Source organism: Danaus plexippus (assembly GCF_018135715.1).
Source record: "Danaus plexippus chromosome 13 unlocalized genomic scaffold, MEX_DaPlex mxdp_15, whole genome shotgun sequence".
Lineage (NCBI taxonomy): Eukaryota > Metazoa > Arthropoda > Insecta > Lepidoptera > Nymphalidae > Danaus > Danaus plexippus.
Genome location: NW_026869849.1, coordinates 2665898 through 2692700, shown reverse-complemented (window position 1 = coordinate 2692700; position 26803 = coordinate 2665898). Strand labels below are relative to the sequence as shown.

Sequence of the window (26803 nt, the reverse complement as noted above, 5' to 3'; positions counted from 1 at the left end):
AAACTGACCTGAAAAGCTTTCTCGATATTTTCCTAACTGATTCATAGGGATTCCCACCTTTCAGTTAATAAACGTAAGCAGAACTAACCGCAGCAGAAAACGTTTTTAATGAATGTGGCATTGGCGGTGCTATAGATGTGTTCATGAATCACACATCCGCTTGACATCCATCTTATAAGTAATGATACAAATTACTTTAATGCTCACAATTCTTATAATTATAAAACCTCCTTACACGACTACAATATATACAATATCATTTATAACTTATTTCTTTGTTTTAAAATATATACAACCTTTAACATTGATTTTTTGATGATTCATTCATTCAGCCTTAAAAACTCGTCAACAACGGCGATTTCCAATTGACTATTGCTTCGTTTACTATGAGTCTGACTTATGATTTAATTCTAAATCGACCGTATTTAAAATATAATAAATCTGTTTAAGCAAAGAACACAATAAAATTTTATAAATTTTTATATATATCATTCAATGATAATGTTTGTTCATAACTAAAGAGTACATGTTTAAATAATTTTTTATAAAAAACTGATTTAACATGTTCAAATTAAACACCATTTTATTTTAAACTATCTTTAAGTTGGCTAAGAATTGATTACCAAGTGTGTGTCGGCGCCACGGTCGTCTTCAATATTCAGCGATCGTCTGCGACAGGAAGCGTGGTAGCGTGCACAGTTAGACTTAACAACACCAATGACCTAACTCAGAGTACACATATTTCTAATTCTTTCATTATACATATTAACTAATTAACTTAACTAACGAAAATACTATAAGTAACTAACTTTGTATAAACTAAATAAAAATTTGTACGAAAAATGAATTATATTAGCAGACTTATAATTAAATGAAATTAATTATTTTAAATTGTTATCAAATTTATTTTAATATATTTTTTTTTAGTCAGTTATTATACAATTGTGAAAAATATATTTAGTTTCCCTTACCAGCAAGTTCAGTTGTTTGTCTATCGTTCTTAAGCACCCCTCGATGTGTACCTCAGTCTCCCTTATCTGATATCTCTGAATGAGATCGTTTTTCATCTTTTTCCATTCATATTTCTTTAGGTTTTTCTCCGTAAATGAGATCTTTATCATGATTTTAAAAATATTGCATAAAGTTTGAATAAATATTACAAATAAAAAGATATCATCAATGAAATACTGTCTTTTATTGAAACATGTTTCTAGTTGTAATAAGTCTTATATTCCACGTCAGGGACACTACTAAATAACATTTCTACTTAAAATATATCTACAATTGACTAAAATGTACGTAAGATTTAAGTAACTGAAATAATATAATATTTATCAATGATGATTATTTATAATTTGAGCAACATTTGCAAAATTTTTATATTTTAATATAGATATGACCGACCTTATTATTTCAAGTATCCAGATACAGCCCGGCTAGCTCAGTCGGTAGAGCATGAGACTCTTAATCTCAGGGTCGTGGGTTCGAGCCCCACGTTGGGCGCATTCACTTTTTTAATCTTCAAACATAAATTGCAATTATATATATATATATATATATATATATATATATATATATATATCTTATTTTATTAGTGCAGGCAGTTATTAATTAAAAAATATTAACAGAACCATATTTAGTATCAGAGGTTTTGAAGAAAAAAAGCACGTGCCCACTAATTTTAGCATAAAGCCATCTAGCGTGACACTTTAACAGAACTTCATTGACTTTCTTACTAAATCTAAACTAATAAGTGACAATGTATTGTCTGTTTGTAATTTCAAATTAACGGCTTTTCACTAAACGCAAATGAACGTGCACAGAAAAAAAGTGCATTATACTTTCACGAATCTCTGTGTCATCTAATGTCTAGAACAGATGGAACTATTTTGGCTCTACCTTTACTTCAAAAAAAAAATCAAATTAATTTTTTAAATGACACGCTGTTTTTTTTCCACATAAATAAATATTGAAAAACATTTCAACCTAAAATTACGATACAACGTTCACTTACGTTCCTTAGATTGTACATTAGTATGGACATAAAAACGGCGTAAAAGTTTTAAAAAACATTTCTGGAATTCCCAGGAAGCAGTAAAAGCTCCAAAAGTATTCACCCCGAGATAAGCGGTGAATACCGAGTGATTTATTGATTGTACATTAGAGGGTTATCTCGTGTGCTCACTGCTTATAATATCACGAAACAGCTACTGATACGTTATCGTTCACTATTAACGGAATACCTCAATTTATACAGTCATTTCATACTCTTCAAATTTTTGGGAGGTCTTTATTAGTTCTGTTAATCACTTATGTGTCGGAAGTCTGTATTTTGATAGAAGAAATAGAATGTAGTTTTAATGAGAGGTTAAACAATGTGCTCGTATGTTGTATGATTCATTATAAATGACATCGCATGGCAACCCGACTACAGCTTCTTATTTGTGTTATGTGTTGTCAACGCAAAATAAGAGAACGTATAAAAAATGTTTTAATATAAAAAATCATTTTCCTTTTAAATATGAATAAAGAATTTAATAAAATAACATTCAAAAATAGATACAGATAACGTATTTTAAGATTTCAAAAGCATCTATTTACACAGATAACACAAATTACAACGGAGTGAATGTACCTTGAATATTAAAAAGAAATAATATATCAGAAAATGAAATTGTTATCGTAAAAATTGTTTGAAATATTTAAAATTCCTTCCATCTTTGTTCATAAATTTCTTCGTCAGTCATATTATATATCAAAACTCAAGAATGAAAATTCTCAAATGTGTGAACGCTTATTTATTCTGTATTTTAAGATCAGATTTAATAAAGCTCTTAATAACAAACGGATGCCAAATTTCTTTTAGATTTCATACAGTTTATGTCCCATAGAATTAATTGAGAAAATAATTTCCTTAACAAAAGACATTGAGCTGGTTAAAATCAATGAAGACGAATACTTATGAATAGACAGCATCGTCTCGATCTCAGCCTGTTCAAAAGGACGAGATGAGAAAAAAAAAGTGAATTTCCTTTCATTCGATATGCCATACTTATTATCGCTTAGTTAAACGTCAGATGTTTATTACATTAGATAAAAAAATGCATCGGATGCTAGCAATTTTTAATGCAATTATAAAATTAAATATGAATGTGTCACAGTGAATGACTCACCGACAACAATATGTCTATCTATTCGATTATGTACAATATCATAATATTTTTTTTTATTACATACACATATGTTCATTATACATACGTCAAAGAGTTACTTCTTTAAAAATCTATATCTATTTTAATAATTCTTTTTATTCTATATGATTGATCTTCTATCATCGAATTCAGAATTAATACATATAATGGTATTGTAATACTAAGATGTCCCAAAATCATTTATATTTATAAGTAAATCACTCCTAGAAAACTGAGACTCAGACTCAGAATTTACATCCCAAAATCCAGATTTTTAATCAAAATGAAAAAAAATTGCTACATTACTTTAACAAACTATGATAAGTCAAAACAATAAACAGTATTCCAGTAACAAAATAACACCTTTAATGTTTTATTTAAATCGACACAACATCAATTAACAGACCGCTGTAAAAACAATTGCAGAACAAAACCTTTCCTGACTAATCTCCTTTCCTTTGATGCTGAATATCCGTGGACCGTGTATCCAATTAACTAAGACTTAATCCACAAAGCCCGCACTCTAATTTAAAAACGGCATCCGATTTAAAACAACACAGTTAAATATTTAAATAATTTATTTTACAGTTACAATGATATCGAAAACAATACCTCCTACTCGTAAGATCATTAAAGTAATGCGGACACAATCTTGAAAATCACGTTGGCGGACGGAAGATGTTTTTTTTTTCACTGAAAGCTGGTCCGGATTCTTGATTGTTGTATTATAACTTGGCTCTATTATAATATTGTCAGTTTATGTTTGTATTACTTTCTCTGTCGAGTACATGAAATGATGTTGTAAATTTAAATTATTCTTATAAAATAAAGCATCCGTAATCATCTTTAAAATCGTAGTCTTATAAAATATTTCATTTGATACCAAAATTTTGAAGGAAACTATAATTGTTTTCGAATATGTACAAATATATTTGTCTTCTGCCAATAATGGGTTAGTGTAATGTAAGCAAATCGTCTGGTAATATCTAATATAAACGTAATCAAAAATACAAAGAACGACTACTACATTTGTTATACGCAAAAAAAAATTTAAGAACTTTCTATATAAAAGCAAAAACGTTCAAAAACCAAATATGTCACAAAAATTGTAAAGATTCAGATAAATTACTGAACGGATTCGTAATTGCATTTTTGCATCAAATGGCAATATACTTACAACCATACATCAATACACGCTGTCAGTTTTACATTAGAAGCAGGATTTATGTGAGTCAATAAAAAAAAATTGTGATCAATTGCAGTCACATTTCAACAAACGGGCGATTTAACTTTTACAGAAAAAACGTGCTCCAATTACTTTTGTGTGGATTATCTTAGAGTACGCCGACATGTTTCGTCCCAAAGTATTATGTACATACAGTTATGGGCGCGGTGTTCGCCGACTTAAAAGGCACAGGGTGTGGCGTTCATACCCTTATATTATTTTACAGTTAAGACTTTGAATACAGAAGCATTAAATGCTTAAGGTTTATTTATTTTGTGTTATATAAGTACATCGATGTTGGAGCATGACTAACAAGTTGATCAATTAGATAACTTTGACTTAAAAGCCTACTTCATCTCGATGGCTATTTGAAATAATTTTGGACAACTGTTAAAAAAATTCTCCCTTACATACTCCTAGTGTCGGGGAAATTATTTAGAACTCCAAGAATTTTTTGTTTCTGTCGTATAAAATACATTGAAGAGATTGAACCGCCATGGATTAATTCTTGTTTATAAAATATTAAAATGCTTTAATTATTTTATCATACGTATGGTCACAATATTTAAACATATTTGGAACCATACTGTAAGATCTTAAGCGCCATCTTGTGCAGAATAGGTGAAACTTATAAAGTCTTAGATAGCTGCACTTTTAAGGAGGTTTACTGAGTTCATCGTAAGATGGCACTAATAAAAACAAAAAACAAAATTTATTTTACAATTGAACCTTTGCACGCTTTTAGAATTTTCAATCGATTAAATAAAAAGGAGGAGGCTATCCATACATCTGTATTCTTTTTAGTCTTTGAATATTTAAATAAACGCTAGAAATAAAAATATATATAATATATTTTCTATGGACATTTTTCTTGCAAAAGTCTCTTCGTACGACCTAATAGAAAATTAGCTATATCTTTTCTCGTTCTATTAATTAATAAGACCGACAAAAAGTTGCATCGGCCGGGAATCGAACCCGGGCCGCCCGCGTGGCAGGCGAGCATTCTACCACTGAACCACCGATGCCTATAAAATACCTGCGAATTATATGGTAAGTAGCAGATACAAAATAAATATCTATACATATTTTATATTTGTTTAAATAAATCAATTTGAATAAATGATTCTTTTAATGTTATCAATATTAAAAACCTGTTACTGACAATATTTTATCTTCTTGTTACCATTAATTACTGAGAGAACTATTTCCAACCAATTATAAGTCATAAAACACCTTTCAAATTGATTTAAAATCGTACCACGATGATTTATTTATTTTTATCTGTCAATCAATTTATATTCCGGCAATACCCGTTTTATGTCTAACGGTTATTTCGCGGTTAATAACACTATAAACTTCTATTTTGAATTTGACATTAGATATACGAAGTGCAGACAGAAAGATTTATATTAATGTATGATTATTTAAAAGGTTTGATAACTTCTAACACATCATTTGATTAGATTCGACTATTTAATTTACATTAATTATGAAGTAATTATACATATTATGATATGCACAGTATATTCTGCCAATGTCTCCTGAAGAATGAAGATATGGAGGAAAATTATGTGTACACTTTTTTTATTAAACTGTATGAGTCAGGAGATTTGAAACATAGAATGTAAATATTTTTTTTATTAAAAGACCGCGGCTAGGCGGTGTAAAAACTACGATATCTAAATTAAAACAATTTACTGAAAGGGTATACTTGAATTTTATTTATAAACTTTAAACTATATTAAGGTCCTCTTATTAGAGTGGCAAAGATTTTTGGATTGGTATTTTAAATCCGTTTTGTTCCCACGGCGTGTTGTGGTACCGCGGAGTCAGCAACGTCACATGCTATATGATATCATATCCATACAATAGTATTGTTCAGGAGATGCTCGTACTTTTTTATATGGAACCAAAAACTTGTGTCAAGTTATATTCAATATAAATAAAGTAATAGAAAGGCTAATAACAACTTTGTTCTACCAAAATAAATAACATGACGAAACTTCTTAGCATTCCTTGGCTTCATCGTGCGGATGAATCTAAGATTAGGTACGCGTGTATTCCTTTAAATGAAAATAAAGTTTTCGGATATTACAGAGCGTTTTTTATTATTTGATACACATATACATTCATGTCGTCCGCCCGTGATGACGATTTCTGCAAAGAATCCGAAACATCAGGCACATGTAATACAAAGACCAATAAGTTTATATAAGGAATGAATATTAGCTGAAAGAGAATTTTTAATTGATTAGGGGTACTAACTACTATTACTTGGGGAGGAGACCTTAACTTGACTACAGCTCCTTCAACCTCATCCGTACCATCAGATCTAGGGGAGCTCATCTTACGATGGTAGCTTATGGCTGCTTCAAAGACTTTTGCCATTCCAGTATCCTAAAAATTAAAAACAAAATCATCAGTCCTTTGGATTCAATACCAGATAGCGTGGCCCTTCAATCAGTTCTCTTCATGGATAAAAAGTCTGGATATCCATCAGTCAATCCAACAATGTTAACAATGTTAACAACGACTTATTAGTTGAATTTGTTGTTGTTCTTCAAGTTCAGCTCGCGCAGTTCAACAAATTATTAATAAATATTACCTTTTCAGCCTCATATACTGTTCCCGATTGCTATTATACCAGAAAATGGAGATATATCGATTATTCTTAAATATATAGGGTATAAAATATATACGGTAAAAAAGTGAACATAGCATGTCCAATGTAAAACATTTAGAAGACTCCGAAACCTTCTTTCGAAACAATCCATCCGTTAGGGAAGAAGTGTTATCTAGATCTTTAATAAACGCTTTATGTTTGTACCGAAACTTCGTCACTGATAAATCATACTCAGTGAGACGGATAGTGATTGATTTGATTTGTACAAAATCCGTTTTATTGCGTAAAATGCCTTCGAAATGATGTGATAGTTGCGAAATTTAAAAATAAAATTAAATGGCGTAAGATGCTGAAGAAAATTTACGTTGAAACGTCTCTTGTTGTGAAATAATTAAATAAAAACTATTTATTTTATTATTATTAAACTATTATTGTTATTATTATTTTATAAAGGAAAAAGTTGTATTACATCGGCTGAATACAAAGGCTAAATATTATTGATGATATAAGTACGAAGAACGTATGTATTAGAGAATAAAAAATTTTACATTACTAAGTGGTAACATACATAAGAATTAAAAGCATTTCAAATAACATAACGAAAATTAAATGGCATGTCTTAGTTTCAATTAAAAACTTAAACAATCACAAACTTCTTTAATTATACAATAGATATGGAAATATAGAATAAAATGATGTAAAGTGTATCGCAATTTATATACTACAATTATACACAAAAAAACATACCGTATTTAATAATACAGTAAAAAATATAATGTCTGTATAACAATGAAGATATCTGTTAAAAATAGTTGAATAGGATTTCGCAAATAACTACGCTATCAGGGGACAGGATATATTATTAAAGATGTTAAAATAGAAGAAGTCTCAATGACAAGAAAAAAAATTATTGTATGCATAGAATCGGTTCAAATTGTAAGAATCAGATACAAGGTTATTGGCTCGACAAGGTTGCGGCCATCCTAAATCCCGTTTGTTATCGTGAGGCTCTGGGATGATCTCGATCGGTTCAATACAATCCTTTTCAATATCACGACCGACCTGACATATATTTCGTTCCTACGCGAACAATATTCTCATTTAATTATATTAACCTTATATATAATACATTCATTTTAATCTATACATAAATATATTTGATACGCTAAGCATATAAAATGAATTATTTCGACAACAAGCCATTATGAATTTCGTCAATGCACAATATTTTATTAATAAAAAAAAAAGTTACTAAATATTTCACAAGCGAGGACAGATGCTTAATAGTATAATGAAAAAAGTTACATTTATAAGTAAATAAATTACTACACACACTGTCTATGTTAATATCTTTTCTTGTCTCATAATTTAATGTTTGTTTGAGCGTCACAGTGAATGAATGACCTTTAATCGCCAGTTATCAATATTATATAGTTTGTTCTTAACACTGGGACGGGAACACGCAGTCACTAGAAAGTGAATTGATATAACGTGATCGTGTTGCATTGTTACATACATGCATCTTGAACCGTAATGCTTGCATATATTTTAATTCGGTCGGTTTATTTTCTGCCGGTGACAGTTTTTTCACAACTGGCAAGTGGCATCAGTCTGACAACGTAGGAGGAGAAGGCGGTTGTCTACTTAAAAAGCGCGAAAGAATAGCGCGCGATAATTATTACGCTGTCATGAATGTTTCTTAAAATTAATATATTAACTGTATTTATAAAAAAAGTGATAATTTATATTACGAGTTGAGTTGTTTTTAATTTATCGGTGAGTATAAATACTGTTTTTTTTTTAACACATCACAAGTTTATAATAATACATCTCAATGTATTATTTACACATTCGTTCAACAATTATTTAACAATTCAATATATTTAAATTGTAGGCGATTGTTTAATCTTAACATTATATTTTGTTATTTATTAGTTCGAATTAAAGAATTAATTCTTGCAAAAATTTGCATGCTTTAATAACTTAATCTGCATTTTATTTACTAACATAGTTAAAATAAGTTTTAGAAATAGAAAAAATATATATACTTAATGCAGACAGTTAAATTTTCTATCAAAATATGCAATATTTTAGGTGGTGATTTTTTATTTGACACCTTACAATTTTATTGTAAAAAAATATATATATATGATTTTAAAGTCTTACGATTTTCAAAATGGTGAGTTAATTTTTAATAATTATAAACATATATTCTATTAAACACTATCCTATAATCATTAATCGATTCAACATTTCTTGATAAGTGGAACAAGAGACAGACAAAATTACAAAGAATATTACGTTGTTATTGCTTACTTAGTGTTGTGTCAATAATCTTAAGATGGCGGCAAAATTTGATAACATTTAATGTTTAAATATAAATGTACTCCTTTTCTGTTAAATTTAAAGAGCAAACAAAAAATGAGAAGTTACTTAACCAAAAAAAGTTAACCCTTTGAAATATAATTTAAGATTATTTTGTTTTGCGATACATCAAAAAATGATGAAGTAAAAAGAATTGCATTTAAAAGAAACTTGCGATATACATTATTTCATCTTGAAAGTTAAAAACAATAGTATATAAACATATTATTAAATAACAATATAACTATGTAATTATGTAAATACTATGGCAACTTTCGCTTTATTTAACCAAACGATAACTTAACATTTCGTTCATGTACATTTAAGAAAAAACCTTTATAAAATTAAATACATTATTATTCAACACTTCCGTGTTACCAAATTATGTGATTCACGTACAGTTTTATTGTTCTTTTACGATTTTTAATTACGTTTCCTTTTTATTTTCAATACAAAACTATATACAGATAAGTGACAGACCGAAAATTTGGTTTAAAATTCCTGTAAGTAACTAATTTTTATATAGTGTGGAGATTTTACTACAGATTAATATTGTGTTCTTGGAATATAATTTAACCCTAAGATGATAACCATATTATATGTATATACTTATTAGGTATGCTTAAAAAAGTTCTAATGCACATTTTTGTAATTAAAACGCAATATCACACTCAACACCGAATATAATATCTTTTTATCTAACTTATTTCTTGAACAGTACGAAGAAAATTTAGCGCTTTTTCCCTATGCATATTTCTATAAAACAAAAATAAATAAAACCTCCAACATTATCAATATTAGATTTTGAGTTTTTATTCTGTTCTTTTTTATATTATCTGTTGCAATTTATTTGAGCATAGTTCTAAATATCGGACTGTTTTATTGGATTCTGTTTTTTTTTTTTGTGAATATAAATTACGTTTAAAATTTAGTAACTAATTGCTTTATCGGTATTTTTATTTATTGTAAATGACATTGACGTATTAACAATTGTAATCAATGCCGCAGATGGCGCAGTTGAACATAAAGATTTTAATTTAAACAATATTGCTTATTTTTCCATATTACAGAATATTATTACTCAGATCCAATCACGACGAATGTATGTAACTTATTGTTGCCAACACCTGCAATTGTTAATTATTTTACTCACAGCGTGTTGTTTCAAAAACAATACATTGAGGTATTTGTATTTTTTACATATCTAGGAACAAACTCGTGACTGTACTTTAGCGTTTAAATGAATCTGCCATACTATGTAGGTATATTTTTAGAACAAAAATAAAATATATTTGATTTTTGTTATATAGCCATTTTTAATATTTCAGTGCGAGTATTAATTGAGCTCTATATATAGGTAATGTCACACAGTGGATACAAGTACTGTTACAAGCAGTACCTCGAATACTAAATCCAATATCAATAGCAGACCGCGTGTTCAAACCCTTTGTATGCAATACTTATACATTATCGACGAATACTTTCTTTGAATTTTTATCTTTATCTTATAAAAATAATATCCGTATTCAAATTAAACTGTTTCAAACGGAATATATTGAAAAAATCATATTAACATAGAGTATTTATGACTTTTAGCAAGCTAAGGACAAACAATAAAATTTAATAGCTGTTAAAATGGAAACGTCATTGTTAAGGAAATCCACACATTATAGCCGTCGCCCGATAAGGTTGTATTGAAACCGATCAATGTTTAGTTAAAAGAAATCAGGCCAATGTGTTAAACCCTATACATTTTTATATTTTATAAGATAATAAATTTTCTTGACATAAAAATAAAAATAACATTATAGCCTGAATAATTGAAAACTTTGATTGTTGATTTAATAAAAAAAAGTCGTCTGTCAAATCTTGTGAAAAAAAATGAGTTTAAACTGAATTTAAAAAGCAACATACCTGAATTAGTGTTACACGTTAATTACCTATTGGCTATTACCAATTAACATAATTACAGGTAAATAGGATAAGTGGAGGTTAATGGTTTTGTATCAATGCTGCTAACTTTTTTAATGGCACATGCTAGGTCATTGTACCTTTAAGATAAAGTTATGGTATGGAAACATCGCTTCGTTTGTGAGAGATTATTTGAATGCGTGCTTTAAATAGAATTGAAATTAAGTTTCGCATATGTACTTAGCTGCTTTGTTACATTAACACGTAATAATTCTCGTAATAGCTATTATAATACGATATATGTAAGTGTTTATATTCACAGACAATTAGATTTATATTGATTTTTTTTTTTTTACCAAATTCTTAATTCTTATTGTGTCTATATTATGAATATTTAGAGTAAAATAAATAAATAATTTTTTATATATTGCTTATATTAAGGATGTTAAAATACATAAAAAATATTAAGATTGATGTAAGAATTTTAGAAAAAAAGTTTGGTATGTACATATTTTTTCTCGTGTAATGTAATCTATACCCTTCTATACTATGTTTTCTAACCGGACCTACTCAATTTCACCTGGTTCTTGTCCAGGGTACGACTGTATGAAATCAAATCTATGGTATTTAATCATAGATATTATAAACTATCGATTCAATAAATTTAAATCCGTTCAACCTTTTTGATTTAAGAAACAAACTTGCAACGGAAATTTTGAAAGACGTTAAGAAATGTTGCCAATCAAAAAATATTTTGAAATAATGTTTATTATTTCAGCCAAAACTGTATTGTATATGACTAATAATTAAATATCACTTCATTAGTTTGTTATAAAAAAGGTTGCTAAAAGAAATTTAATATTAGATTCGCCTTCAGAATTTAGTACTTATTAAGTTTTTAATGTATACAGCCCAGACCTAAGGATGCACTTACATTCCAGGCCTAAGGAGACCCATACAATATGTATCCACATTAAATATGTATGCTTAGTTAATGAATAAGCAAGAATGACACATTCTACTTGCATCATATAACAGTTAAATGTAATAAATAACAAAAAAATATTCGACAAATTAGAAATTCTGTTTACTTACACTGCATGTAAGTAAACAGAAAAAATAGGTGTTAAAAAAATAAAATATGGATATCTTTTTTTATAATTAACCGTATAAAAATGATTACCTAGTTTTGTATTTAGTACGTAATTGTAGAATGATTTATAAAAAGCATTAGTTTGTAACGGCGAGCAACACAAGCGTAACCTCGTGCTGTCAACGGGAACTGTCAAAACTTCTGCAATGATTCTTTGAAGTTTGAGGCACTAAAACTGAAATTCTTTGCCTTTTATTAACATATATATTAAAAAAGCATAAACTATCAGAAACCTACTTTTAGATTAATTTAACAATAAATATTTAAACATATAAGCATTGATATTGGCCGGTTGAATACGAGTCTTTGGTAATGGATAAAGTATTATAATTGATATTAATAAATAAATAAAATATAAAGAAATTGGGGGCGAATGAATTGTATATTTTACACATAAATTATCATGAGTAGGTATGTAATGAAAAAAATAAACAAATGTCTAAGTAATGATCGTTTCATAATTGTTTTGCAGCAATCGTAATCGTTTGTTGCTCGCGGTCAACTAACATTAGGAAATCTGCTTGGAAAACTTTTACAGCTTATCAAATGAATTGGGTTATCTTGTTTGTCACAGTTATCAGTTTGGCGGTAGGTTTAAATTATTGCTGTTGTGTTGTTTACTGTATAGGAATTAACTCAATTGTTTATTCGAATTGTCATATTTTCGTCTCTTAATATAAAAAAAAGTAGGTGCAATGTTAAATGTCATTCAATCGGTCAATAGTGTTGCCAGTAAGATTATTTTTATTAAACGATTCGGACCCAAGTGAGTATCATAAATCATAACAATAAAATATTTCGTATTTTTTTTTTTATAAATTCTTAGAAGGATATACATTTTTGTATGCATTAAACGTCTTAGACAACACCAAAAAACCCTAGTATGTGTAACTCCTAGCTGTATAAAATTTAGAATGCATTGATGTTGTAGGTGGTAGAGCCTAGCTGTAGTCAAGTTACTGCAGCTCGAACATGGGCTGGCTCGACCGGGGAAGTACCACCCTCTCATAGGAGATCAGCGTGAAGTAGTCTTTAATGGCTGCGTTGCGTCCGGTGAGTGAGGGAGTCGGTTGCCCTTTCCCTTTTGCTACCCTTTTCTACCCCTACCCCTTCCCTTTTCAATCCCTTTCCTACTTTTTCATCCCCCTCTTCCCTAATCGAGGGTGGCAACACTTCCACAAATCTATGTTGCGGATGTCAATGGGCGACGGTACTACCTCCATCAGATAGGCCGTCTGCTCCGTTGCTACCTTTACCATAAAAAAAAATTAACGCAATAGCAATTATATTGATATCCGCCGACAATGACTTTCTCATCACAGCCGTTTGACAAAGAAATTATTATATTATATGATACTAGATAAATAAGGCAAATGCTCTTAAAATAACGATATTCTGTATAATATTAGAATCGTGTCTAAACTAAAAACCTTAATTAAGGTTAAGTTTAAGCCATTCAATGCCTCAACGACCAAACGAATCGTTTAAACAAACAAGGGTTTAAACAAATCCAAGATATGATATGCAAATAAATTACGTTTATAAACTTTTCAAATAATTTTTTTTTTTAATAACGGCCAAAGAAATATATAATGGAATCAATAACAAAGCAGGTAAAATTTTATACTTAGTTATTATTTTAAATTTAAAAGTAATATAATAATACTTAAGACTAGCTTGTATCCGCGACATCGTTCGTTTTTATTGATTGTCATTACTTTTTTTTCATACTGAAGTTAAATCTATCCGTCAGTTGAAATCGTTAAACCAATACACAAAAGATACTTCAAAATAATATTTTAATTAATTTTTTTCATAATATTTCAAAAAAAAAATATTCACAAGCATAATATTTTATGATACATATTAATATTCATTTTTTAATTATTCATTTTAAATGAAATGTCCCTGTTACTAAATAGCTTTGTAAATAAATAAAGCTATTTTCATTTGACGTGTCTGCAAATACGACTATCGATTCTATTAAATGACACAAATGTATAATCTTTATGATATTTAATATCTATAAAAAGTGAATGACCAACGACTGCTAATAATATGTAGATTACATCACTAGTATCAATGACCAAATGTTGCCATGACTCGAAATTCATTAGCATTAAGAAAAAACTTTCGAGTTTGTTTTTTTTTTTTGGTAAAGAAGGTAATCGAACTCATATAATTATAAATATGACCTCTAAATAAGCAGCTCTGTTATATCGTGATATGAATTGGGGAAAAATTCAAATGTTACCACATCTCTTTTTTTATGTTATGGCAATAATTTTTGGTATATATTTTTTAGTGCATTATTGTTTATACTACACCCTTCATATAAGCAGGATGTTGAATAACATTCCTTACTATACTTAGAGATATATATATTTCGACTAATAGAGGACTGAGATTTCGAGTAATTGAGGTCTTAGTGTTTTAAGGGAAGGGAACAAAATATTTTTTCGAGATTTGAAGGTTTTCGACTTAACGAGGTTCTACTATATTTAACATGAAATACGTTCATCAAAATCTTCAGCTCACACTGCTTAGGATTCCCAATTCTCACTTAGTAACATAACTCTCATAATGTGAGAATATTTTTGAATGAAATAGTGTTAAAACTCCGTTTGTAATGTAACGATGCAAACTTGTGCTAAACATATGACGGCCCGAACAAACTCTGCGCTTACTAAAATAATAAGGAATTATCACAAATGGATCAATTACGTAAACGAATAACATTTCGTGTAACACTCATAGTTATGATACCCTTAAAATTGTTGATATCTCCGATGAAATACGATGAATCAGTGTATCCTATGATTATTTTAAGAACATTCTTTTGAATTCAAACAACACAAAATGGAGCAATCCCATGCTTCGCTTCCACTTCTACTCAATAAATCAATCTGTGCCATGAAAACAAAAATTAATCAGAACACTACAAATCGGAAAATATCACAAGTTTAGTTTCAATAAGTAACAGAACATAGCAAAATTATCTCACCTGTCAGGTATAAAATAATATTTTAAAATTATGTTAATAAATATCAATATATATTAACAATAGGTTTCACAGATTACAACAAAAAATGGCATATCGTACGTAATTGAATTGATTAATTACCGTCATGTAACAATCACGAGAATGCCAGTGCATATTTCAAGGAAATATTCACACAATACATACCGCATAATAGAACATGAATTATCCGTCTATAATAATTTTAACCTCTCTTCTATCGGATATATTCTCCTTGAAATTATATTATAAATTTTCATTTTGTCCTCCATTAATTATAACACAACACGTTATGCTTGGGTTTGAATACGAATGAATTAATGTAAATAACTTATCTATACAAAACTTTATCGTCATTAAATAATGTTTGTTATGTAAACAATTTGCAAAACATAACCCTATGGTGGCGCATGGAATTCATCACAGAATTTTTATGAAGTGTTGAATGCGCATGCGCTAGAAAGCGGATTTCGTAATCCCACGCCAATATAACCAATTATGTCCAAGACAAAATTCATTATAACACACACCATTGGACCGTTTTATATCTTTTGCTCGGACGTCGGCAGCAACGAATGGTAAAAACGAATTTGGAGGCAAAAATACCGGTTAGATATTTTATGTCATACTTATAAATTAATGTTTTTTTTTATTTAAGATATCACTGACACGGAATTTAAGGAATATTTTTATAATGTCAACGTAAATTATTCTTATTCTTTGTGACGTATTGACAGATTATAATCGGCTTGTATTATAAAAAAAATATTGTAGTCCTGTGTCACGACATAAGAGTATTCATTATGAATATTTCAAAATATGTACATGTATTTTTAATGTATATAATTTATTTATTGTATTGTCATCTGTTGTATCAAAGTTTGGAGTCAAAGTTCCTGAGATGAGTTACGGAGATAAATAAACGTCTATTTATGAATGACGTGTGATCTCTTATCTTGTGACGAGTGATGGCTTGTTTGTAGTTCTATAGAAAACTTTCTACAAACGCATTGTTCGATGTTCACGTTCATAAGAACCGTTTTATGGTAACAGAACGTAATAGTTTATACTTCCTCTTTAGGATTTAAATATCAAAAAAAAATCCAAGCTTAAATTGTCTTTGTTATCTATAGTTAAATAAATTCGTCCAGCCTTAAATACCACATTAGCATCACACACAAGAAATATTCACAAATTATTTTGAGACGCCGAACGGATACTGAAATGGCATTGAAAGATAACATCTCTTACAGATGATGTTATCAACCAGATCTCGTCTGTTCCTCATCGCAGCGGTTTTAACAGTAGTGGAGGCGGAGTTGCCTGGTACATCCAGCACGAACGAGATTAACCAAACCCCAAAGAGACGATCCACATTTGTCGGGGGTACATTATACCCCCAAGCATCGGAGACGAGAGACCTAAAAAGACTAGACGGTATATGGAAATTCAGAAAATCACCCACCGATCCTGAATACGGTCAACGAAATGGCTGGTACGAACAGGATCTTGAAAAGGTAAACATAATTAAATATATTATTATATTATAATGCTAATTTTAAAAATTCCGTCGTAATATTAACATTTACGATATATTTTGGGAGACTTCTTAAGAAAACAGTGATTAACTGATTAAGTCCTTACGAGTATGATTCTGTGTTGACTTGTTACAAGTTTATTGTACTCATAGTCCACAAGCTCGGTCAACACGGATTCTGGTTTCTCAAGGATATAACTTGCTTTATTATTTTTACACCAACAAACTACAAGCTTAAATATTTTGAAGTATACATTATATTATATTATAATTATTCGGACGCAGTAACGAGATCTTAAAAAATAAGTACTTACTTTTTATAATGACGTCTATTTCTTTAAATTCGACGTTCATATATTTTCATATATGGCTTAATTCAAGACCTTCATCATAAAAAAAGAGTTAATAAAAAAAATACATCCGACAGTAAGCTAATTGATAAAAAAAATTAAATTGTGTAAATATAAAATAGCCTTTTTACTTCAAACATACTGTCAATTAAAAAATAAAATAGACCAATGTTAAAAGAAGATAAATGCTAATTCCATGATATAATTTTTATATAAATTGTGAAAAAAGGAATTCAAATGTTGCCAACGAATGAATGATCTAAAATTAAAGTTCAAGAACATGAATTCTTTAAAAGCTGCATCTAATACATCTGCGTCTTAAATTATATAAAGTCACTTCAAAGTTAATGCTTGGTTCGTGGATTATATTATGACAAAAAAAATATATTTTTCCCACTAGAAACACTGGAACTAAAATCAAAAGTATTTGTATGTATTTTTGTCTGTATAGGATTTCTCATTTTGATAATCTATGGTGTATTAAACTTTCTTAAAAATAACGGTTAAATATCACATATTATAAAGAAGTCCCTATAGTTATTATGAATAGTGTAAACTTATAAAAAGATCTAAAATTTGTAGGACAATGTATATAAGTATGAAAATAATTAAATTCCCCGTATAAATTCTTTATAAAACTTCTTAAAATCAAATAGACTGGTCCCGTGATCGATATGCCGGTGCCTTCTTCATACAATGACGTGGGAGAGGATCCTTCGCTGAGGGATCACGTTGGTCTAGTTTGGTACGATCGCCGTTTCTACGTCCCTCACTGGTGGAAAACCGCGGGACAACGAGTGTGGCTGAGATTCAGCAGCGTACATTACGCGGCTCTAGTTGTAAGTATACCTCGACAATAAGAGGACATTTGTACACAAGTTTATTTAAAAACATTTACTGTGCTTATTTGCCATAGCATTATTTGAATGTCATGTGTATTTTAAAAGTAATCCTGTTTGAAAACTAATTAATTAATTGATGTCCTCTTAGTTTTATTTTATGTAGTATTTAAATGTGCCAAATACTCTTCTGAATCTTATTTCTTATTCAGCGTCGTCTATTCTATTAAAGAATACAAAATTTTCAAAAATAATTAAAGTTATACATCATAGTTCAAGATACATGTACTGTAATACATATGCAATGTAATAGAAAAAATATAATATATCCATTTAAGGATTTAAGCTTTCTAAGAATTTACATTGTTGTTAGTTACTTCGAAGCACTTAATTTATCTCTAGTCTTATCACGAGTGCGTACCGTCAGACTAAATACGGATAGTTTATAGTTTTTCATCTGTGTACGTTGAAAACTCATTTGAAAATTTATTATTTGAAAACTGGAAAATACCTGTTTAATTGGAAAAGCACAGATCAATTTTCACTTAGATCTTCACAGAAATCACGAAGTTTTCTCAAATGAATACGAGGCATCTAACTAAATGTAGGTATCTGTGTCAATCATTTGTCGCTAGCCAATTGCAAATAATTGAACAATTTGTCAGTTCAAGCGAGACAGCGCGACACCGACGAACGAATGACCGATATTGACCTAGCTTAACATCTGAAATTTAATTTACGTTTACATCAGGTCAATATAGACTTTCATAGTGAGACTTGGACTTAGTTAGACTTGGACTAAGTTACCTTATATAACATTAATTCGCTGTCATTCGTAGTAGTCGTCTGAGATTTTACAATTAATTAAAAAATATCTTTTATATTAAAAATATTAATAAATTTACAACACTGAAATCAAATACTCACGAGTTTATACCTTGTGAAGTGTCAATTTTTAAACATTAAAACGACGTAAACACTTAAAATTCCTTATTATTATAAAATGGCGACACCGGAAATATTTGAGAATATGTTATCTGTATTTTTTTGGAATGATACATTCATCTATATCCTTATAAGTAAATAAAATTTTTAGATATACGTCAAGTTTGACAGCTTAACTTTTACATAATACAACGAAACTTTTTGTATTTCGGTTGAATACATACAAATATACACACAATTCAACAGATGTACTTCATGAATCATGACTAAGACCGCAAGTCTTTGACCTTAGCCATTATAAATTAGGCCTACTAAGTAATAGCCAGTTCAGAATTAACTCTTTAATGATAGGGCGGTGTTGTGTAATGACAGCCCTGTATTAACAAGCACTATTCAGTCTACTTTAGTGTGTGGGTAGATGATACAATGAATAGCATCATTGTGCAAATAAAATTAAAGATTTTTGTACTATTCCAAAGAAAGTGGAGTGTCGTTCAGAATCCATTAGAATTCAATTTATTTTTTCATATTATTATTATTTGAGATCCTGTTACTTATGTTTTCATTTCTGAAAACAGAAGTACGGACAGAATAAAAAAGGTTATAAAATATTTGCAAACACTAACGTAATGTGTATAAAAATGTATAAATTTTATGTTAAATATGTCGTGATCGCGTTTTTTATAATTTTGCATTTATTCGTAATGAATTATCATTATCAAAAAAAAATCATACAAAAACAAACTCCTTTAGACGGAGTGTGTAAAATGAAATACATTATGCATAGAAATGTTTTGTTTTTCTATACCAAAAAAGACGTTATCTCCTTTAAAAATAGTTTTTATCGGCGACCTTTTTTATAATAATTTACATCAGACTAATGACTATTAATATTAATCGTGGGTATACAAGTGTGGTCTTCGCATATTTCAATCGTACCAATCTCTCCAATATGCTTCACAGCCGTTAACTGCAGATTAATTTACAATGTATGTATTATCGTGATGTAGAAATCGAGTAAATCAAGATGGAAATTATTCTGCGGCTGTCCATTGCGACATATTCTTGAGGAATGCATGCAATATGATAGTGATGAAAGTTATCATTACGATATCATAACACGAACACTATCAGTTTTAATATAGTCTTGAGTTATTGTCGGATGTTACTGGAATAATAACCGGATACATCCAAATTTGACCTACAATAAGACATGACTTAACAAAACAAGAGCTGACTTTTTTTTTTACATAATTAGTGGAAATGCGAATGTTGGGTAGTATAAAAAATATTGAACTACCACCCCATATAAGTATAATCAGGTCGTGATTAATTTAAACTCAAAAAAAATTACAAACAAACTTTTATAACGGGGCTCCATATTTACAGTCTTCGGTTACTTTATTTGTGATAAATCTTATTAGTGCTTGTATTTTTTTATCCTTGTTCAATGCAAGCTGTCCAATGAGTTGTGATGTTAACATGCTGACAAACGTGTGTTTACTGCCTTAAATCAGTGCTTGGCTTAAAATGTACTTAAAATATAGATTTTGGACTCAGCTCATAGACATAATAGGTAATGAGGTACACTTAATATGTCATGTTTTAAAGCTCTTATTAGATGGACACCTAAATCGTCATTCGTCAGTAGTACAACGAAATATAAAATTTCCTTCACTTTCAGCGCTATCAACGCACGAAATTCGTAATAAACATAAATTTCCCATTAGGCATATAATTGCTATCGCTAAAATAACTCGTTACAAATATCTTAAATGTTAACATACTGAACGCATAATAAACTTACTATCGCACATAACTAGAATGTTAAGTGCTTTTACAATTAACAGGAAAGGCAATTGTCATGTCATAAAGATAACGTGAATATACAAACGTTTTTCACATGATTATTTTGAAAATGGGGTATTTATACTAAAATTACTTTATACCTAATATTATGAGGTGGAATGAAGATGATATTTATCATAGTATGTCAACGGTCAAGCTGCCACGTATCACGAGGTGGGACACCTTCCATTCGAAGTGGAGATCACTGATATGGTCTCATACAATACGAGCAATCTACTCACCGTCGTCGTTGACAACACTTTGCTTAGTGACACCGTACCACAGGGCAATATCAAGGACATATTTGTGGGGTGAGTTTAAAAATATGCTAAATTATAACTTTCTTTATAATTGTCTTGGACTGAACCCAGTTATGAATACATGCAAATATATCTTTCCTACCTATTAATTATCTGTTATATTTAATCGAGAACTTTGTATTTGTACGACCTGATAAAAGCCTTTTTTAGAGCTATCGCATGAAAAAGTTTGTATTTAAAACCTCCAGCTGTGAATATTTCATCTGTTGATGATATCTACATTTTATATAAAAAACGTCTAAACAAATTACCAACTTTATATTAATCTATTAACTAAAAAAGATACTTACTATTATTTTGGTTTGTTTCCCCGCTCTGTTATCGGGCAGAAATGTGTTAAATACATATATAATCAAACAATATGATAGTCCTATATAATAAAACAATATTTCCTCCTTCCGGTTCAAAGCCACAGGGCTAACAGCAAAGTACATTACAAAAAAAAATCTCGAAAATCTACCATTTTGATATATTCATCTAACGACTTTGGTAAAATCCTTAATTACGCATCAAACCCTCGTATTCTGTTTCGACATTAAAAACAGCTGATAATACAGAAACTCCAAAATCCGTCAAGAGCAGACGTACACCTTCGATTTCTTCAACTACGCCGGCATTCACCGCTCCGTGTTCCTGTACTCGACGCCACAGACATACATAGATGACGTCATCGTGAATACAGACATACAAGGACTCACAGGTAAGACAACTAAACAAAAATCCCAAGGAAATAGTCTAACTGATTATTAGACCATAATGGGCTGGTCAATTTTAAACGTACACTTGGTGGTGAACGTAAACTTTAGATAAATTTAATTGAGACGTACATTTTGTTATTTTTTGTTTGCTTCTTGTTAGCAATCTTACGGAAACAAGTAATTAATTTGATATTTCATCCTCAGATTATAATTCTTCCACTTCCTACATTCATACAAGTGTAATTAACTGACACTCTTCATGGTTCATGCATGTAACAGAATTAAAAACATTCAAACGAGAACGGAACTCTTTGGAGGCTTACATCATTTTAATATCGTTACATTAATCTTCTTAAAGTATCATATTAAATATAAGGCCTTCATATTAACCTTAATAAGTTTGAATTGTGTCAGTGTTTATATTCTTAATATGTATATGTCTATGTAGTTTTATTGTTTCAAATAATTTAATATTGGTCGACAAAACAACTGCTCGACCCTGGACGGCTTATACAAATAAAAACTAGTGCTCATCTAATTTCAACTTATTAAATAATTAAAGACCATTAAAATACTTTACTTATTAAATATAAATTGGAAAAAAAATATTTTTGGTAAAGCTGTACGAAGGGCAATAATGTTAAAATATAAGATTTAAACGACTTATGTTTAAATAGTTGTTAAAGAGACTGCTTCACGTTCTTTACGTGTAGACAAAATTTGTAAGAGACCTATTTGAAGAAAAACTGTATCGAATATAAAGTAAAAAAAAATACATTCACATAGTAAACGGTAGAATTTAGAATGTTTTATGACATTCATATATGTATCTCTTGGTTGGAATCGCGTATGTTTATAAAAGTATTAGACCGCAAAGCATCGGAATATATTAACCGGTACACAAACTACAATGCACTGATCCTATCACTGTACAGCCGACAATAAGTTAACGGTTTCCGAACGAGGTTGATCTGAACAGAATGTTATTAAAACAACATTATATAACATGTATGTGTGACATCGACTTTATTCGCAGCTTTCTTTATTATCTGTTTTGATATCTTTTGGCTGAATACGTCAATCATTCAATGAGTTATGACTTCATGAGTTTACAGTACAGATAAAAACAAACAATCAATCAATAACATATTCAACTTTGTACTGGCATTGTAAAAATTAAACTACATTTCTATTTAATTTTATTTTAAATAATGATTGAATAGTTTAAATATTTAATAAAAAATCACCAACATTTTCGGGATTACTTTTTAGTGTATTTTAATGTTTATGTATTGTTTTAAATTAAAATATTTCTCCAGGCTTCGTTGTTTACAACATAACATACAAGGGTACCCCGCGAGCGCAATGTTTCGTTCAATTATACGACAAACTAGGCAACCAAGTGACAGCGGCTAATGAGTGCGCTGGTCTACTGGAGATCGGGAACGCTAACTTCTGGTGGCCTTATCTGATGCACCCGGAACCAGGTTACCTCTATACTTTGAAGGTGTGACAACTATTATACATAAGACATTATAATAAAGATATTTTCTACGTCTTGATTCCGTTAATGCAAGCGGTGTTTTAAATCATTGATAACGAAAGTACCTATCTATTACATTCATGAAGAACATTCAAAATCATTTAAACAAACCACATTTTCAGACCTCATTAATAGGCTCGCTCGGTGAAACTATAGACACTTACAGTCTTAAAGTTGGCATTAGAACTGTCACGTGGACGAACACCTCAATCTACCTCAACGATAAGCCCATCTACCTCAGAGGGTTCGGGATGCACGAAGACTCAGACGTTAGTATAGACATATATCTACTACTGTGTACCAAAATTGAAGAATAAAAAATGTTCCATGGCCAAAACATTAAAGTATTTCATAATTTCAGTTGCGTGGTAAAGGTTGGGACCCGGTGTTGTGGGTGAAGAATTTCAACTTGATAAAGTGGACCGGCGGTAACGCATTCCGAACCTCGCACTATCCTTACGCCGAAGAAATATACCAGCTGGCCGACGAGCACGGCATCATGATCATTGACGAATGCCCCAGTGTCGATACCGAGTGAGTTTCATCTAAACTAAAACTATTTGCGCAAAATATAACATATATCTGTGCCCCTCAATGTAACTTTGTAACTACACAAGCATTTTCGGTATTAAAAGACCTAAACAAAGATCTCGCCACATTCGACCATAATGGAAACGCAAAACTAGGAAGGCCGACCCCAAATAATTGGTAAAACGGTCTTAGAAGACGAAGAATCATCGATGTTCGTAACTGACTAACTCACAGTATTAATAATAGATTGTTTTTTAAGCATTTTCACGGATTCACTGCTGGAGAAACACAAACAGTCCCTCACTGAGCTCATCAGACGTGATAAGAACCACGCCAGCGTCATCATGTGGTCCATCGCCAACGAGCCGCGGTCCGCTAACATCAGAGCCGACGCGTATTTCCAGTAAGAGTATAAAAAGTAATTTATTTTTTATTCTTATGAAAGTGTCTTTATAACATATTATTATTTCAGAAAAGTTGTTAAACATGTCAAATCAATGGATCTCTCTAGACCGGTCACTATAGCTATAGCTCAGAGCCATATCGCTGATAGATCGGTGAGTAGCCGTTATTCTCAAATTGATTAAAATATCATTTTTATTAATAGATCTTATTGTTTATCGAATCCACTCATATATTTAATTGAAAACTATAAAACAATATATTCATCACATCACATCATCATCATCATTCATCACCAGGGTCAACATCTAGATGTGATATCGTTCAACCGCTACAACGGCTGGTACTCTAACACCGGTTCGTTATTAAACATCGCCGCTAACGTCGCGGACGAGGCCACGGCCTTCAACATCAGATACAACAAACCCATCATCATGATGGAGTACGGAGCTGACACTATCGCTGGTCTCCATTTGGTAATTACCTTGAATTTATTAATTTATAACCTGCATAGTATATTCTGCCAACGTCACTTATAATTAAAAAGAGGTTGACAGCTTTCGGCCTTTTTTTTTAAATTAATGATATTCCATGAATTTTAATTAATTATATCATGACGATTCAGTTGTTTGGCTTGTATTTGGACGTCCTTTTAGTTTTTTTAATTTCCTATTATTTATAAACAGTCTCGGAGATAAACTGATGTGTCATGCCTAAATCGAGTAACCTGTCTATTAATTATTTAGACGTAAACAAAATTTCAAAAGTCTAAAAATTACAATAGTAATGTTGAAATGTGACGTTAAATCAGTTGCCAGAATACGTATGGTCTGAGGAGTACCAAGTATCGTTGATGTCGGAACACTTCAAGGCTTTCGATCGTCTGCGACAGGCGGGCTTCTTCGTGGGAGAGTTCATATGGAACTTCGCTGACTTTAAAACAGCTCAGAGTATGTATAGTTCGTTAAAGATCAATAAAAATCTAGTCCCTCGAGATATATATAGATACATATTCATTGTTTTGTTTTTTTTATAAACATATATATCTTTAAGTATAGAGAAAGTATTTACAAAAAAATGTTATTGATGATATATTATTAGATTATCACAGTTGAATATTTTGTTACCCGAACCATTTTATTCTACAAATAAACATACAACGTACACTATAAAAAGGTAGGATGAAGAGAATATCTAAATAATACAAACGTTTTTATGTGACAGCAATAACCCGAGTTGGCGGGAACAAGAAAGGTATATTCACACGTTCGCGCCAACCGAAAGCGTCCGCTCATCACCTCCGCGAGCGTTACCTCGCGCTCGCCGCCGCCGACACTAACTCGCCACCACCTGAATCACCGTACTACGTCAGCGACCATCTACCATTTAAACACGAAGAATTATAACATATACACAATATGTAAAAATGACCACCGACAAAACTGTTTACTTGTTTGATGTTTCAATCGAATTCTTTACCACAGTCTTATTATTGTCATTGTAATTTACACAGATTAAAAATATTTTGTTCGATATCGCGGTGCCATAGTATACTTATCGACTTGATACCAAAAAGGATTTATTTGTCCGATTTTATTGTTACTTTAAAATCAAATTCCAACCGATCTAATTTTGATATCGACTAATCTTGAGTAAATAGAATAGACTTAATGTGTGAAGAGATATAATTTTAAAAAATAATTTTAATTAATAACGACATAATTTATAACTGTTGTATTTTTAGACATAATGTTACGTTATATTATTATGTGAATTTAATATAAATATATTTATGTGATGTTTATAAATCTTTATAGCTTATTAAAGTACAAGAAATACTTTTATTTGTTTATTGTTAATCTCTACCTTATTTCATTCCATATTAAATTATATATATATACACTATACAAAAAAAGATAGAATGATAATTCATATATCCAAGTATGTGACCATCGGGTGTTAGCGTGACCAGTAACTTAAACAATTAAAACATGGATACATTCGTTAGAGTGATGTATTTAATTCAAGGATTAATACTTAATTTAAAAAAGATACATTACTAGTGACATCTTCACAATGTTTCTTAAAAACTTCGAATGACAGTAATCATTGAATTAGGACTCGTATAATGCAGTGATATATGGCCCATAATTTTCTCATTGTCTGTAATAATTTTGCAAAAAATCTCTTTATAGGAACTTTCGTTAAGTTACAACTTATCTATACAAAATAAAACAAATCGTCTTTAACCATTAAACATTTTATATCATTTCATATGTTTTTGCTATAATCGACGTTTTCCTT

The 26803-nt window shown here is 30.1% G+C and overlaps 1 protein-coding gene, 1 long non-coding RNA gene and 2 other non-coding genes across 6 annotated transcripts; 2 read left to right on the top strand and 2 right to left on the bottom strand.

The window, feature by feature from the left end:
• The first annotated feature begins 1430 nt into the window (after positions 1 to 1430).
• Positions 1431 to 1503, top strand: Trnak-cuu (transfer RNA lysine (anticodon CUU)). The gene has a single exon. It is a non-coding gene; the product is annotated as a tRNA-Lys (tRNA).
• Positions 1504 to 5370: 3867 nt separating this feature from the next.
• On the bottom strand, positions 5371 to 5441 carry Trnag-gcc (transfer RNA glycine (anticodon GCC)). The gene has a single exon. It is a non-coding gene; the product is annotated as a tRNA-Gly (tRNA).
• Positions 5442 to 6147: 706 nt separating this feature from the next.
• LOC133320203 (uncharacterized) lies at positions 6148 to 15904 on the bottom strand. The gene is made up of 3 exons (XR_009753637.1): positions 15655 to 15904; positions 6682 to 6813; positions 6148 to 6573 (listed from the first exon to the last, which is right to left on the bottom strand). It is a non-coding gene; the product is annotated as an uncharacterized LOC133320203 (long non-coding RNA).
• LOC116770205 (beta-glucuronidase) lies at positions 8532 to 26339 on the top strand. Of its 3 annotated transcripts, none has more exons than XM_032661578.2 (13): positions 8532 to 8815; positions 16740 to 17003; positions 18030 to 18212; positions 21147 to 21316; positions 21883 to 22025; positions 23343 to 23530; positions 23689 to 23835; positions 23928 to 24100; positions 24357 to 24500; positions 24570 to 24654; positions 24799 to 24975; positions 25311 to 25449; positions 25724 to 26339. In XM_032661578.2, the coding sequence occupies exons 2-13, from the start codon at positions 16740 to 16742 to the stop codon at positions 25903 to 25905; spliced, it is 1995 nt and encodes a 664-aa protein (XP_032517469.2). In that variant the 5' UTR covers positions 8532 to 8815; the 3' UTR covers positions 25906 to 26339. The 3 variants fall into 3 exon arrangements, with proteins under 3 accessions (XP_032517469.2, XP_061383773.1, XP_061383772.1); XM_061527789.1 differs by lacking the exon at positions 8532 to 8815 and adding an exon at positions 13399 to 13520; XM_061527788.1 differs by lacking the exon at positions 8532 to 8815 and adding an exon at positions 15984 to 16094.
• Positions 26340 to 26803: the final 464 nt, after the last annotated feature.